This window comes from Pundamilia nyererei, unplaced genomic scaffold (assembly GCF_000239375.1).
Source record: "Pundamilia nyererei isolate P.nyererei 1_Seehausen unplaced genomic scaffold, PunNye1.0 scaffold00028, whole genome shotgun sequence".
Taxonomy (NCBI): Eukaryota; Metazoa; Chordata; class Actinopteri; order Cichliformes; family Cichlidae; genus Pundamilia; species Pundamilia nyererei.
The window spans coordinates 1654148-1671263 of NW_005187429.1; the positions used below are offsets into that span (position 1 = coordinate 1654148).

The 17116-nt window shown below is 42.4% G+C and overlaps 2 protein-coding genes across 3 annotated transcripts; one reads left to right on the plus strand and one right to left on the minus strand.

The window, feature by feature from the left end:
• Positions 1–3641: 3641 nt before the first annotated feature.
• On the plus strand, positions 3642–7829 carry sgo1 (shugoshin 1). 2 transcript variants are annotated; one of them, XM_005728364.1, is made up of 9 exons: positions 3642–4127; positions 4668–4876; positions 5024–5067; positions 5159–5220; positions 5446–6312; positions 6439–6567; positions 6711–6881; positions 7103–7286; positions 7375–7829. In XM_005728364.1, exons 1-9 carry the CDS (start codon positions 3983–3985, stop codon positions 7532–7534), a joined length of 1971 nt encoding a protein of 656 aa, XP_005728421.1. In that variant the 5' UTR covers positions 3642–3982; the 3' UTR covers positions 7535–7829. The 2 variants fall into 2 exon arrangements, with proteins under 2 accessions (XP_005728421.1, XP_005728422.1); XM_005728365.1 differs by having other exon boundaries at positions 7172–7286.
• Positions 7830–8080: 251 nt separating this feature from the next.
• Positions 8081–16976, minus strand: kat2b (K(lysine) acetyltransferase 2B). The gene is made up of 18 exons (XM_005728366.2): positions 16593–16976; positions 15607–15733; positions 15367–15512; positions 15189–15275; positions 14906–15087; positions 14624–14815; positions 14353–14456; positions 14094–14219; positions 13208–13341; positions 12061–12269; positions 11841–11967; positions 11644–11754; positions 11407–11550; positions 11191–11305; positions 10247–10277; positions 9977–10040; positions 9801–9885; positions 8081–9538 (listed from the first exon to the last, which is right to left on the minus strand). The coding sequence occupies exons 1-18, from the start codon at positions 16791–16793 to the stop codon at positions 9345–9347; spliced, it is 2379 nt and encodes a 792-aa protein (XP_005728423.1). The 5' UTR covers positions 16794–16976; the 3' UTR covers positions 8081–9344.
• Between the last annotated feature and the right edge of the window lie 140 nt (positions 16977–17116).

The following is a 17116-nucleotide window of genomic DNA, read 5'->3' on the forward strand; positions in this document are numbered from 1 at the left end:
GGAGGTGCCAGTATAGTTGTGTCTCCATCACACAATTCACCATTTTATGGGGTTATCGTGGATGTTTATCAGGACTCTGTGAAGGGAAATGTCTCACTTGGCAACAAAAACACACCTTGCACACAACACCTATTAAACAAAGTGCAGTTTTGACGCTTGAGCTTTTGCAACTCATTAAACAACTGAGACCAACAAATGTGCTAATTGGTGAAGTTTAGAGACACAAGGATTTATTTGTGTAACAAAACCAACCGCACAGTCTACATGAAAGTGGACCTGTTGTGCTCGTTTCTAGCGCCGTATTTCTATTCTTGCATTCAACCAGAGAAACTTTGATCAAAAAAAATAAAAAATAAAAAATCCTGATTTGTGTTGTAAAAGCTCTGGATGCACACACCTCATTCACCTGCTATGTCAAACAAAACTTTTTAAGTTCTTATTACTTTAAGGCCACAGTTTTAATTGATTGGCTGCCCCTCTCAGTCAGAAGATTTAAACAGCAGGTGAGTGTGGTCTCTCTACTCAGAGGGTTAGTTAGCAGCCCTTCTCTATGACATCATGTAGTGCCAAGAGTAAAACAAGAGATTTAGGGGTGTTGCAGGGAATACTTACACACACACTGATCACATTATTTAAAAGACTGACCCTGTAACACTACAGATATGACTGGCCCACTTGAACATGGCATTTTCAGGGATCTGAATTTTCTTTTTTTCACCTATTATAAAAAAAAGAATTACGACAGGCCTGTTCAGAGACCTCATGGTATTTGACCAGGTGGTTAACAGCAATCTGTGGGCTTTAAATCCAGTCAAAGTATTGCACATCTAAAGGCTGGCACTCCTACACCACAAGACCTTTGCAAGCTGCCCTGTGGGAGCAATGTCTCTCCAGCTCGAGTGGCCAGACAAAAGGTGAGCAGGCTGAGAGGGCGCTGCAGCATAAGCACCATCTGTCTGGGTTAGCATACCTCCATGGCAATCTAGTGAGCACAAGTTAAAAGTTCAGACAAAGCCTTCAATTTGGCCTCTTGCTTAAGATGCATCTGTGGCTGTTGCAGCCCCAGACAGGATATGTTAGGTCCCTGCAAGGCTTTCCGGTCCTGTGGAGGCAGTGCAGCAGTATGGCATGGCGCAGCAGATCAGTAAAGGGAACGGATGTTGGCTGTGAAGTTAATGTCTCGGCAGGGTGTTCAAGAGCAGGCTGTAAGGCATAATGGCCAAGGTGCAACCCACTGAGAGCTGATTGTGTGTCTGGGGCCCGGTCCTGCTGTCGTCTGTGTTCAATGGGATGTGAGTGTGAAGGAGTGCTGCTGCAGTTATGTTTGTTAGTAGTGCAGCAGCTGGTTTTGCATCCATAGAAGGAAAACTGCTGGAATCCTTCTGCAGTGCTGAAAGAAAGAAAGAAAGAAAGAAAGAAAGAAAGAAAGAAAGAAAGAAAGAAAGAAAGAAAGAAAGAAAGAAAGAAAGAAAGAAAGAAAGAAAGAAAGAGGCCACCTACTCCACCAGTATCGGATCAGTCTGAGGCCTATAAAACAACCTCTACTAAACCTCTACAAAGTTTAACTTTAGGCTTTGATTACACAACCTATGTTATGATTTCATTACCATAAATTGTGATTATGGCACCATAAGCACATTTTCCATATTAAAAAATGGGACTTTGTATTTTTGGCCCCAGTAGAGGCGAGCTCACAGATTAGAGTTAATACTTTTCAGCTGGTAGAAAGGCAGATGATGGTTTCATTGGCCAGTCAGGATGTCTGGACACGGATGTAGGAGCTAGAGATCTGAGTGGACAGAGATGAGTTTATGATCTCTTAATAACCGTATTACGTCACAAAAGGTTGACAGACTCCTACTGGCTACTGTTATACTAAAAAAGGCAACCTATTCGTGTGTGTTGATGTCTCGTCTTGCTTTTTATTATCTTTATTGTACCCTAATTTCACAGTCAGCCACAGCACTCACTCTATTTTTATTTTAATCACTTCCTCCTATCCCTTTTCCTCTACCTGTGATAATAAGTTTCTCTCCAGGCAGCTGACATGCGGGTAGTGAGGAGCTGCATGAAAAGACTGTGTGATGGATTTGTCCATTAAAGCAAGCTGAGCTAAAACCCGCGGAGTCCCTCTGGCTGTCTATCCGTCTGACTTTATACGTTTCTCTCTCTTTTTCTTTTGCTCTTTAATGCAGTCAGACTCTCTAAAAAAACACACACACGCACAAACACCACTCAGTATTTCCCCTGCTGTGAGGCAACAGCTGTAACATTTGCTTTCTTTTAGCAAGAATAATACACCTTTTAAGTAAACACCAATGAGTCACCACAGGACTGTAAGGCTTACACACACTCACTCAGTTCCACCCCAACACTAAAATGGCATCAGCTACATTCTTTCAAAATAAGTGTAATTTATTTTGTTTGTAATTAAACTTGATTGCTACATGTCCTCATGCAGGTAATGTTGAAATAATCCCGCTTAGAATTCACAAAGAACCAAACATTTGTGAGAAAGGTCAGCTAAACGGAGGACTGTTAATGATCCATGGTCTTGTCCAATATCAGGTGCCTGTTTACAGCTGAGCCACCTTTTCTGAAGTCATTTCACCCAAACCTTACCAAACCTTCGCTGTAGTCTCGGTTTGCTTGGCTGGCATCGTCCTCACTTGCAGAAGGTCCAAATGAATTAGCTGCAGTGCAATGCCAGAAAGGTCCAGGTTTCCCCCACCTCCCATGCCAAGCAAGACATCCCCTGTGTGGCTTGGAAAATTAAATCAGCTCATGACTATGTAATACCAAGTAATCCAGTATTTATGGAACATTTATTGAGCAAAACCTGGGAAGGTTAATGATGGGTACTTATGGGTGCAGGGTGACTGTGAGAGAGGCAGATCTCTATGTGTGCATGTGTGTGTGAGAGAGAGACAGTGTGCATAAAGGTATGCACTTATTATGGGCCTCATGTCACAGAGAAGAAGACAGGAGTCTGTATACTGGAACAGACTGTCAAAAGACCTGCTAGCTCAATAAAAAAAAATACATTGATCTAATCATTGACTGTCTTTCTTAGCTGCTGTACAATCGTACACTGAAAAAGCCACCGCAGTTTCAGGAAAAACTCAAAATAATATGACTCAAACACTGCTTGCCAGAGGGTTTAGGATGAACACAGTTATCAGCTCCATCCACATGCAGCTGAGCACTCTACTGAGCTCTGAATGCTCTTATCTTCAGCAGTCAATTAGGCTATAAATGCTCATTTTGGTTGAATGAGCATGATCCTTAATGGGTCTTAATCTAATTCCTACTTGTGAAAAAACAGACGTTTACTATGGCTCTATTTCCCAGTTGTGGATGTTTTTTTTCTTTGCTTTGTTTCCAGCTGACAGGGATGATATGGGTGAAAAGGGACAGCTTGAAGCGGCAGGGATTATAATTAGATAATTGTACTTGTGTGCGGTAGTCTCCTGTTTAGTCTCAATGGAGCAGAATATGCAGACGAATAATGAATACTAAATAAATTACGTCTCCTCTGCGAGGAAACGCGGTTTGTTTTCTATTATACATTAGCGCCATCTAGCGGACGGCCGTTTCATGCGGAGGAAGTGACGTCGTCTGAAATTCTTACCAATCAGCAGTCGAGGCTCTCAATTCGAACGGCAACTCTCGAGGACGGAGGCTGCGATAAAAAAATTATTATTTTGTTTCCTCATTTTAAGCGCTAAATGTGTTTTTTGCTCGAGTGGAATCATATAAACGGATTGTGTTGGTGATTTAAATATTTATTCCGGTAGGTTTCATTTGGTGCTGTTTTCGAATACAATGCCAGACTGCAGTTAGTGAAAAGTGCGTTGACAAACGTTAACGGCTAGCTCGCACATTAGCTTCCTCGTTTGTTTTGCTCCGATATACCGTTTTGCTACTGCGTTAAACTTTTGAACTGCACACTGAACTTCGCCGTAATAACCGATCCCGAGTCATGGTGAGAGAACGGACCCAGAAGAAGTCCTTCCAGCAAAGTCTGGAGGACATCAAGGAGAAAATGAAGGAGAAGAGGAACAAACGTCTGGCTAGTGCATCAGCCCCCAGCGGGGGCCGGTCAAGGATGATGAACAAAACAAGTGGTAAGTAAATAATCTTTTGTCAATTCTGCCCACCCCCCAATAAAGTTACCTAATAGAATAGAAAAAATTTGTTGTTATTGAAATAACGAGATTGGGAATGCCTCTCCAGTTTGCTGCATCCATGTTAAACCCACATTCTTGCATTTACTAATCCACGAAGTTACTGAAACACACTATAAGATTGTTTAAAAAAAGGTAGTTGGAACATAAAGCTCCTGGGTCAGCTGATTTCCAATCTGCAGGTGAAGATTTCTGGCATGGGGGATAAGTATAATAAATAAACAGAATGTAAATATAAATTCGTTGTGGTAATAGAAATAGAATCTGTGAAACCCAAGTTTTTAATGAGTGTCTGCCTGAGGGCTGCAACTCAAACAGATTGTGGCCAGGCTGAGAGCTGTCATTTACAGCTGTGTTAATGGCCTTCAGTAGAGCTTTTTTGTCAGCAGCTGAGCAGCCAGCATACCACACTGTGAGACGGTGTGTTAATATTCTGATAATGATGCTGACATTTACTGGATTCCGTTTTTCTTTTCTCAGGAAGTACCTCCACGCACACCATCCTGATGGGTGTGCAGGTGAACAACAAGGCGCTGGCTGTGGCCTTGCAGGCTGAAAAGGAGAAAGTGAGGCAGGCTAATGCAGTGATCCTGCAGCTGAAAAGAGAGCAGCAGGCACTCTTCCTTCACCTGCTTCTGCTCAAGAGAAAGCTGAAAGAACAGGAGGCTCTGCAGGCGAATGCTTCAGAGGTACGCACTGTCAGTTGTCAGATTTTTTTAATTTTATTTTTTAAATTAGGAATGTCCTAAGTTATTAGTAGACCATATGAATTATTTTGAGACACTGCACTTTGAATGTAAAAGAAAATGTATGAATTATTTATTTGCTTCGTTTAGACTAAACCTTCTACTGATGCCAAGCACAACATGCATTCAGTTAGGTAAGGTTTTAAAACTTAATGACTTACATAAAAAATGTTATATGCCTTAAACTGAGTGAAATATTGAGATTTGCTTCCTCTTAAATTACAGAAGAAAGCGGACCAGCCAGAACCTGGACCACATCATCTGTGAATCTTCACCAGTTTGTGCAGGTATGCATAAAAATACTTCAATATCCCAGATTTTTTGTTATGTATTATCCATGACTGTTAACTTATTAACCAAATATATTACTTATTGGAGGTCTTTCTTTTAATATAGTAACTTTGGACATTGTCTCAATCTTATTCTTCTGACATTTGCATCTATCTTAATCCTACAGTCAAGACATTGAAATTATTTAATGTGTGTGTGCGTGTTCGTTTGTTTCTTCATAGACCCTCAGCTCTCTAACAAGAATGGGGATCCTCAGTGTGAAAAACAGGTGACCTTGCCATCTACAGTAGGAGTGCGGCGTCAGCGTACAGATAAAAACAGGAGGAGGTCTGAACGTTTGCAAGAACAGAGGATTCTGGGTGAGGAAGGTCCAGTTCCTGGCTTTGGGTCTTGGATCCCAAGTCCTATTCGCAGTGACAGTGAAAATCTCAGTCAAATGCAAAAATTAGAAGAACAAGAGATGGCAGATCCAGGTTTCGCTGAGGAGTTACAGCACTCTACTCCTGAACCAGTGCCACCCAAAAAAAGCAGACAACAGGTCGCCAGGAAGCAGACACAGCAACAGCAGCTGTCCTCCAAACCAGAACCGGTTTCAAGAAAACCCGAGAGAGGGCGCAAACCAGAGCGTGCCCCATTAAAGAAACCATGGGAGAATACCAAACCCAGAACCAGGTCAAAGAGTCGGGACCGATCAGCCACACGGGCCAAAACGGCACCTCCAGCACAGGGCAATAAACTCAACACTTCACTGGGATTTAATGACACATTTGACTTTGACTGTGAAGAGACCGTCCACATCACGCCATTCAGGGCCAAGGCTGAGGATAATCAGCGAATTACACCCTTGAGTGAGGAGGCTCAAGAAACAGGACAGGCCCAGGCTGAAACTTCACCTGTGATTTCCAAGCACAGTGAATCCAGCTCTTCATCTCCATCTTCTGAATCAGAAGACAGCCTTTATGTTCCTCACAAGACCAGACAGAGACCAGCTTCCCCTAACAAGACCAAGGGCATCACCACTCGTAGAGGCCGGCTCTCCAGCGCAGTCAGAAAGACGGAAAACATCCCTCCAAAACCAGAGATCACTGGTAAGCATTTAGATTTGTTTTTAATCTCAGCTTTTGTTTAATTTTTTATTTGTTGTTGGTCTCTTTTTTCTTTAACATTTGATAATTGAAGACGTTCTGGTATTTTATTGAATTTTGTTTTTGTAGTCTTCAGAGATGAAGAGGCAAGTCCCAAGACTACAGGCTCTGAAGAGGCAGCAGGTCGCCTCGATCAGTCACCTGATTTTAGCTATTCTAACAGCCCTGACCCTGTAAAGATAGAACATAATTATCAAGGTAGGTGTTTAATTTGTGCCATTAAAAAACTAATTAAACAAAAAACATAATAAACATAAACAAAAAAGTATGAAATGGTAATTAAACTGTGTGTGTGTGTGTTTGTTTGTTTGTTTGTTTGTTTGTTTGTTCTGGTGCTTCAGAGGCTCATGGAGAAGGAATGGAGAATGATTGTTTGCTTCCCGTCAGCCCTCTGATTGAAGCTGAGATGATGAGAATAGACAATGTCCTGTCCAATTTTGGAGATTCCTCCGGTGAAGCTCCACCACTTTTACCCCACCAAACTCCAAAGAGGCTCAAATCATGCAAGAAACGTAAGCTGTTACAGGATTCAATCCAAAACTGCATGTCCAGTTTACACATCACTGTGGAAGTGTTCTCTTTCTGATAAATAACCTTTTGTTGCCAACATCTTTGAGCACAATGGGCTGGCTGATTCACCTTTTTGTTGTGTTGCACTGGTGTATGCGTGTGAATTTACCCGTTTCCTTTTTCCTCTTTCTCACGGGTCACGTTTTCCTTCACATTCCTGCAGGTGGGCTTGGTGTAAGGCCAGCAGGGCGGGGCTTGAGTCTGTGTGATGTGACCAATCTGTCCCCTGCAGCCTATCGTAAATTTTCCTGTGGAGGCTCGTCTGATTCTCGATGCTCCACCCCCGTTCCTATCCGCAAGCGGCGCTGCACCATGGCAGTCAACTACAAGGAGCCCTCGTTGCACGCGTAAGCTCAACGCTCTCTACCGCACGTGGTTCACTGTGTTTTTATTTTCTTTGTTACTGCAAGAAAACTCAACATTTCTCCTCAATAGGAAACTTCGGCGGGGAGATAAGTTCACAGATGTGCAGTTCCTCCGCTCTCCAATTTTCAAGCAGAAGCCTGGCAGGAGGTCTGTGCAGAATCCAAGGAATTCAAGGAGCGAGCATCAGCCGTTTGAAAAGTACAATGAGTCTTTTGTTGGGTGTCGCTGAAAGTTGTTGCCTGACTTTGAAGTGATTTTTAATTTAGTTTTTTTTTCTTGTATTACTGTCAGTGAGATTTCTTTGTGATAAAGAACAACTGTGATAATTTTTATATATTTCTTTATGTTTATGTCTCTTAAGCTTTCATTTCTGTTATTTGTCTTTAGGTGAATGTAGTATTAGCCTTCTCAGATTTCCTAATTTTGCCATTTCCCAATTTTAAATTGTTTATTATGAATTCTTTAAGAAGTTTGTTTGTAATTCTGCTTATGTTTCTTCTACTGTATGATAATAAACACCATATAAGCGTTTACACATCATTGTGACAGGTTAATATCTGAACACAACAAGTTTGGGCTTAACTCAATGAGGTCTGGACATCAGTTTTAGTGTTGTGTAGTTGCAAAGGAACACTGGCCATGCAAACCATTTATAGTCTGGTTCTCATCAAAGCCCTGTTTCGTTTTTTTGGGCCTGAGAAACTCAGCTGTGTTTGCAGCTGAACCCAATTAAGGCTAGCAAGGTCTTTGCGTAGGAAAAAGTGCACACACGCAATTAGCCTCACTTCTGTTTTATTCAGTCTATAAAATAGGCTAATGCTATGTCACTGTAGAAAGAGCATGAAATTATCTCTCCAGACATTACAAAAGGTATTTTTTTTTTCTAAAGCTTGAAAAGTACAAACACCTTTTTTTACAAAACAGTAAAAGTACATAGTATTGCACAATCTTTTCGTTTATCTCCAAAGTATAAAGTTATCAATCTCCATCTGCCGGACAAAAATAAGAAATAATAAATTAAGAACTTGCCTTAAGTATCATTCTTCTAAATTACAGCACATAAATAAGAATATACTCTAGATAATTAAATTAGTCCTTAGTCAACAGTGTAATTTCTATGTAAAACAAATTCTAAAGGAAAGGAGATGCTCTCATTCATGTTAACTAATACTTGGAAAAATAAAAGTGCATTTTGATAGTCAAATTGCCCTACGTGACACGATAAAAGCAAAAGATTGGGGGTTTTTTTTGTTGTCCTTTTTCAGTTCTGGGAAAGAAAATATATGTTATATACACATTTAAAATGTACAGTGGGGTATAAGTGCATTAAAATCTGTACAAATTTAAAGTATGTATTCCTCTTTTGGCAGGATGAACTCTTCACAGACAAACTTTGACTTCATTAACGTCATGCGTGCTCACAAGAGTAGAGTTTTACAGACAGGAAAACTTGGACTCTCAGTCCCTTTTCTCACAGGTAACACTAATGTACCGCGCATGCGGCAATTCCTCATGACATCTCTACCTGAGTCAACTGAGAGGAGGAGGCAGACACAGAAAAGGCAGTATGAAAACAAAGATTAAGTAAGATGGGTGGTTAATCTCTGATCAGCTGTCATGATACACTGCTTTCAGCACACAAACAACACCTGCTCTGCTTAATGTTTTACTACTGCTCTTCTTTTCTTTCCATGGGCCTCTGAGACACATGGTCAAATACAAAAACTACAATGCTTTTGTCTGGAAACGGAAACAGTCTTACAGTTCTTAAATGAGGCCTTCCCCTTGTGACCCATCTTTCAGGGTATTCTAAGCTACTGATTTATGGTCTAGGCCAGCAAGCATCAAACATTACAAAAGTGTTCATCCAAGACCCGTTTGCACCTTTTACATTAAGATATGTTTCTGAAACCTATCTACTCCAGAATCAGTAGTCGTGTCCTTTGCTTTGCTTGTCTTTTGCATTGTCTAAAACAATAGTTCATTGTCCCAGGACACCCTCATCCTTGTTCAGGTGAAGACAAATCTCTTCCTCTGGTTTACTTCTCAATTAGGCCCGCCTCTTTGATCTTAGTGTAGAAGAACTTCTCCAGTAGGTTCGCACACTTGTAGTACTCGCTCTCTGGAGGGTTGTATTCACGACAGTTTGTGAAAATTCGCTGCATGTCGGCCATAAAAAGCTTCCGTGTCGTGTAGTACCGGCTCTTTAGACGCTCGCTCATTGTCTTGAGGTCTGTAAAAATGTGAAATTTCAATTATGATACCTTTCAGTGGTTGGATGAGTATAGCATTTAACAAATAAACCCCACTTAGTTCATGCTTTAATGCCAGCTGAATAACAACAGTAAAAGATGTGGACTTTAATTAGAAATGATCTGCTGTCGTACCGCAAAACAATGTACAACTATGCAATGACTAGTGCAGACAATTAGTAATACACAAACTGTAACTCATCTCCTCCCCTTTAAGACAACTGTGCCTGTTAACACACGTACCCATGGGGAAGCGTATGACTTGGTAGTACCCAGGTGCTTCTGTTTTTTTCACAGGCTCCATAAAAGGCCAGGCATTCTGGTGACTCTAAAACACATAAAGCAGTCCTTTAAGAAAACTGTTTGTCTGTGTATGTGTGTGTCAGATGTAGACCACATTATACGTGTCTATCCCTCACCTTCACATGTTGGAGGATAGTTTTCAGAGTGCTATACAGTTGATCGGGGTCTTTCAGTTCTTTCCTGAAGAGTGAAAAATGGTAGAAAAAAACGATATAAAACTGAGGCTAGCTAAGTGCTATTTCCAGATGTGCATGCGTGTTATTATTGCCTGCAAATTTTTGTCATAAATGAAGGCCAGAGACAATGTCTGACTGTATCATTGTTGACAAAAATGATCAAATATATAATGTGAATACATTAGCCAAATCATTAGTGGAGCATCTTACCCTTTGCCCACAGGCTTCCAGCCAGTTTCACCTGTTGATATAAATAAACTAATATTACACTCATACACCAGAATGGAGTCATTCTCTAGTCACCAGAGGAAGAATAGGTCAGCAACTTCCGTGTAACCACAAAAAAAGAAATTTTTTTGGAAGTAGTTGGATGACCAATTAGTTACGCAGAGGTTGAGCGTGTTGCACTCTAAACCTGGCAAAAGTCTGCAATGAATTCCCATTTAATTGGAAAAAAGATAGACTCTAAACAACTTGCAGTCAGTCTTTGCAATAGCAGACATGATGCTGACTCAGTCTTATTGCTGATTTCTCACTGTCCTGACACACCAATGTTTCTATAGAGATGTTAGCTGACTGGAAGTGGTTTACAATCTGGTTCCCTTCTTCAAAGCAACCACTTCAAAGGCAGGCACATAGCGAGCTGAGTGCAATAATTTTGGTTGCCCTGCAGTCTCCAACCACTGTTTTTCTTGTGTGACATTGCAATTACTGCTTGTCTTGTTGCCACAAAACAAATTCAAAAAATTCATCATAATTCTTGCATTCACGTGCAACCTGCTCTAGTCCTTGGCTGGTAGCCATACATACGGAAAATAACCACCCATCCAGATTTCATAGAGAACAGCCTTTAAATCCAAAAAGTATTTGATTAATTAGCTTTTAGTTCTGCCTAACCTGTCACTCCGAGGAAATTAACAAGGTTGATGGTGATTATAGAGGTAGATGTACGATAAAGCCCATAAAAACCCAGTAGATAATATAACCAATAAGTTGGACAGCTTAATTGCACAGGATGTATGTGGTAAGTGGCCTACTTTCCTCAGCATTAATGCTGTAATGGCAATCATTACTTTTTAATGCCAATAATCTTGTAATGTATCAAGCTACTTTTAAAAGCCAAGGTTACCCAACACTGAAAAAGAATAACATACGTATGCCAGGAATGCTCTCAATGGGAATCTGCCGGACTCCATCCTTAAAACAGGACAGCCCTGGATAGACTTTTCTGATCTGAGCCTGTTTCCTCTCAATCAGCTTCTTGATTATCTGAAGGCAACAAATGAGAAAAAAATCTTAGTTGAGGGGACAGAAAGAAGCATTTAGATCAATAAAATATTAAAGAGTTCATTTAAAAGTCACCCACACACCTCTTTCTGCTTCTTGATGATGACAGAGAACTCTGTGTAGGGGATGCTGGGGTTGAGCTCACAGCCCATGAGTGTGGCTCCTTCATAATCCTTGATGTAACCCACATACTTGGACTTGGGAACCTTTATGTCTTTTGAGAAACCCTGATAAGGAGGAAGTAATAATTTATCCTGGAGCTGCCACGCACTGCCTCTATTTATTATATTATTGTTACTAATGGCCGTTATTAATGTTACCTGTTTCTTAAAGTACCCAATGGCGTATTCATCAGCGTAAGTGAGAAAATTGAGGATTTCATGCTTTATGTGATATTCTTTCAGGTGGTTCATCAAATGTGTTCCATAACCCTGCAACCACACAGTCAGACCAGGAAAGGGTTCAGATATCACTGAATACCCACCAAGCTGAGAAATAAAGCTGGGCACGCTCTCACCTTGACCTGCTCATTGGAGGTGACGGCACAGAAGACAATCTCTGTGAAGCCTTGCGATGGAAACATCCGGAAACAGATCCCTCCGATCACTCTCCCGTCCTTGATCAGGGACAGCGTTTTGTGTTTCCTACCAGAAAAAAAGATGAATTTTACAGAGGGAATCTGCTTCTCTATAACCCTCTGAACTTAAGGTGGGACGATGAGGCAGAGTTACACTCACGGATCGAACACCAGCCGCGTGATGTACTCCTTGGGCATGCGGGGAAGCTGATGGGAGAACACGTTCTGAAGGCCGACGAGCCACATCAAGATCCTCTTGTTGGGCTTCTGGTTTAGGGAGTTCCCAATGACGTGGAATTCAATCACGCCCCTGCGCTCCTCCAGGCGGGCGGCTTCGTCACGTGCAGAGTGAGCTGATAGCAGGCTAGTCTGCACAGACAGGAAGGTATCAAATAAATCATGGTCCAAAATTTGCTGTGATGTGCAGAGGACTTGAACATTTTGTGCAGGAACAATTAACCTACGACTAAAAAAAATAAATGAAGTGCTATACAGACACATTATGGCAGCTTGGAAGGAGATTAAGACCAATTACCATGAGATCTGACACTGACAGCAAAATGATTAGGCTGGAAGGATGAGAAGATTTACAATTATCTAATGACTTTAATTCTTTTTACTCTTGTTATAAAGTGTCAGCCTGGAAAATCTGATAGAGGCTGTGGGTCTGGATGGTATCTGTGAAGATTACATAACTGCCCTTTGCAAATCTGCAGTGCCTTCTTATTTCTCTTAAAAATCCAAGACTTGAGTCAGATTGAAAAGCATCGCAGGTGATGCCAGTTTCAAAATAAACTAGGAGTAACCCCAAAACAACTGAAGAAGAGAGCACGGGCCATTTCCGTTTATCTTCACTTGATTTACAGATGTGAGACGTCTTGACTGACAGAAAGGTTTCAAGAAAACAGCTGTGTATCAGAAGCTGGAGTGATATGCGCTGGTGTGTCTTCTCACTTTTACTTTTTGTCACATACAGCAACAGTGTAAAAAGGGCCGTTATCTTATCCCACTCATAGATGACACCGCGCCGCAGTGATTGGCTCAGATTTCATATGAAGCTCGCGATTAAGTTTTCGACATGGCAAAGATAACATAACAGGGAGCGTTATACAAGAAGAGGAAGTGGAAATCATCAGGCCTCACAAGCACTCGGATACAGTTTCTGACAAACAGCTTATAAGTGGGCTATAATTATAGAAATGATAGAATTTTAGCCCAAATTACTACTTATCATACTTATCATATGAAGATTAAATTCACTTCCAACTAATTGGGCTCCATGCTGTGACTAAACAATAATGGGTTACCTCTGGAATGGCAGCAGGATCAGCGATAGTCGCCATGACTTCATTGATGAGGTCCATGGGGATGTCACCAACCACCCTGGGTCTCTTGTTTTCCTCATGGGACAGGGGCTCAGAAGGTTTACGCTTTTCTCCAGCTGGGGAGTGTACACAGAGGAAAGCTCTCATTACTCAAGGGGCTTTATGTTGTAAGGTAAAAACAATATTAGAGAAAAAACCCCAACAATCAGACGACCCCCTCTGAGCAAGCACTTGGCAACAGTGGGATAGAAAAACTCCCTTTTAGCAGGAAGAAAGCTCCAACAGAACCAGGCTGTGGGAGAGGCAGCCATCTGTTGTTACTGGCGTTAGAGGGAAAAAGAAGAAAGCAGGTGGAGACAGAAATCCTGGAAACTGGTTCTACAGAATGAGATGTTTGAAAGCTGAAGCCTCTGCCTCCCATTCTACTTTTAAATATCCTAGGACCCACAAGTTAACCTGCAGCCTGAGAGCAAAGTGCTCTGTTGGGGTGATATGGTACTGTTGGTATGGTTGGTAAACAAGTGACGGACATCTGAAGTCTACTATCTTCAGTCTTCATTTTAAACCTATATGTACTTTGTTTGTTAGAAGCAGCTCTGGGGTTTACTTCACCTTCATGTGATGACAGATCTTAGAGGCAGCACTTAAAACAGGGTTACATTAAAAGCATAAAAATCTCCAAAACTAGACACGATCTTAAAGGACGGCTGACTTGAGTCATTTCGCTGTAAAGTAGAAACCGTTCCACTTTTAAATGTGTAAAACAAGGCTGACTTTACTCAGATCCACACTTTTTGTTGTTGTACTGTTACGCAATAAGTTGGCTTAACTGAAACCTCGTGAGTAATAACAGGCTTGTCAGCAATACCTGGGTTTGGCTCCAGTACAGAAGCTGCCTTCCTGGCAGGACTGACACTGCCGCAGGTGGACGGGTCCACTGACACGGGACTGGTGCTGTAGTACAGCGGCCTGGCCACTGAAGCAGCACTTATAACTACACAAAAAAAAAAAAGAAAAACCACAGAGGAAATTGAATTTATTCAGTCATAGGCTTTAACCTTTTCATAAAAAAAACAAGTGTCATCTTGAGAGGCGTTTTGGCGAGGGTGTGTGGGAGGGCGTGTCACCTGTGTGGATAGGAATCTGCCCTCCCGCTGCCCCTGCCAAGAAGTCTTGGCTCCAGATTGGAGAGTTATGACTGTAAACCTCCTCCTCCAGCATTGACAAGAACCTGAGCAGAGAAATCACAACAACTACTTAACTATATTAAAACAAGCAGTCAACTTTACATAAGTGGCTACGGTCTGGTTTCATACTGAGGATGTGAAGCACATCCCAGAGTGTAGCTACTTGAAGGCCTGTGTGGCTAACTGCATGTGAGCCTTCTGTATCTCTTACTTGGGAAAGTGTGTAAGAATGAGTGTGCGTTTCTCAGGAGGGAGCTTGTCCTTCTCCTGTCTGGCCTGCTCCAGCAGCTGTTTCCTCATCACAGTGAAGACAGAACGCAAAAGCGTCCGCCCAAAGATCTGAGTGGTCTCGTAGCGGGGCAGGCTGTCACAGAACTGAGGAACATTGCAGTAGCAGAGCCATCTGAAACAAGCATATCCCATAATTATCTTACAGCTTGTAACTGTACTGGTGCAGGAAAGGCAGGCACAAGATATCTGTCTACTCTGCTACCTAGTGTAGTTGACTTTGTATCCAGCTGCGTCGTCATTGGGCACCCTTTGGCGTCTTTGAGAGGGCGTTTCCAACTGCCAGTAGTTGATCTGGTTGAGAAACATCTTAGCCAGCTCCATAATGGTTTGGCGTTCTTTAGATGGCAGGTGGCTGAATTTGTACTGGACAAAATTGTTCACCCCCTATTTCAGAAACGTGGAGTAAAAGAAAGAACAAATACATCAAAAGTAAGACAAAGATCAGAGGATGAAAGAGTCTGTGCAGTGGAGACTTATTTCTCTACCTGCTCGATGCTGGGCTTTTCAAACGGCGGACTCTCCTGTGCTTCTAACATTGGTTTACCCATCTGTAGGATGGACTTCCTCAGCAGCTGACAATGGAAAAAGATGGCGTTTGTTTAAAGCGAGCGAGATCTGAAAACTCTACCTTGCTTCAAATGGAGTGTAAAGCAATAAAATTACTTTGAAGAGGGAAAAGTAGACTTGTTTAGTGTCAGCATCCTCCTCTTTGTGAATGCACGTGTACAGATACTCCACATCCAGAACAATACCAAGAAGCCTGTTCATTTCCTCCTCTGAAACATTTTCTAGATGGGTCACATGATCACCTGGAAAGAAGAAATAAGCCAATGAAATTCATCTAGCTTACCCTTCTTGGTATTATTTTCTGATGCAGCTTCTCTGGTGGGCATGCCGACTTACCCAAAGTGTGAGAGCAGCTCCGACAGGGCTCCTGGAGGTTGACTGCGTTGGACTGCTGCTCTGTTTGAGGAGGTGTAGGAGGGGGGTTCTGACTTTTCCAGCCATTACACTTACAGGCTCCTTCAGCCTGCGATAAATAGAGGTTAAATGAGTACAAGCAGGCACAAAGACGATATTAAAAGCAGCAAATGAGCAATAAATGGGGGCAGATTACATAGAACAATTAAGGAAAACCATTCAACTTGTTAAGTTTTGCTTTTTTATTACATAAATATCTTAAAAGCTTTTCCAGGCTCTCTCAGGTTAAACGAGAGATGTTATGCCCGACTTTCTACAGTAACAGGGGGCGGGGACATGATCAGCTGAAGGTGCTGTTCTGAGCATGCGCCCTGAAACAACAACAAACTCCGCCCCCGCCAGCAGCTGTCACCCTGTCAAAACAAAGACCCCGTCCCTCTCTGCGGATCATACGCTGCATAAGCCCAATAAACTCCTCTCTGTTTACCCCCCCTGCTATGACGGACGGCACGGGGACTCTGTGAAATTTCCAGTGGAAACACGAGACCGTGCACGACCACACGCACACAAACACACACGCGTATCCAGACCTTGTGCACACAGCCAGCTACTCCCAAAACCAGCGTCAAGCCAATGTTTACGTTCACCAACCCCCCACCTTGACAGAAGCAGTAACACTGTAACAGGCTGCAGCTGCAAGGCCCCTGCTGAAAAGTCCAGATGTAAAAAAAGCCCCTCCAAAACACTTAATGTGTCAGGATTTTATTTTTTTTAGTATTACCTCTTTAGTAACTGGTTCATGCATGCAAAAGAAAAAACACAAGAAACTCAAGTGCGGCAATGGCTTCCTTTGCTGTGCTTGCATTTTGAAAACTATTGCAACCAAGCCCAGGAAATGCAGCACACTTTAAGTATGAGCCCCGAAAACTACCCCGCTTTAAAGCCCTGCTTTTGCAGATGTGGCATACTTTGCAGGATGAATACACTCCGAGTTTTTCCAGTTTCTTGGGCCGAGGCGAGGAGCGTAGTTGTGCCTTCTTCACGGCGATACGTGCGGATCCTCTAGCGGCGCCGGAGCCCTCCGTGCCTCCGGCTCCAGGAGCGGCCGGAACCAGGCCCGCGGCTCCGATGGCCGGCGAACCTTGCTGAATCCCAGCGCTGTCGGCCATGATTCCCACCGAAACCCGAAGGGACCGCCAGCCCGGGGAATATTCGCTGCGCCGTCCGCTCTATTCCACAAACGGAGGATCAGACATGGCGCTCATCCTTATTTTCAATTTCTCGCTGTAGGCCCATTTTCCTCCGCTAGGGGACCTTCATGGGATAGGCCAACTCCACAACAATTCAAAGAGGAGAGGTCACAAAATGCAACCATTTATAGCAAAATTTCAAGGTCAAACGTGGTGGGAGCGAAAAAAAAAAGCGGATCCATACTTTCAGTCAGGCACAGGTGACTTCCAAGACTATACTGAAAAATTACTGAAATTAATAG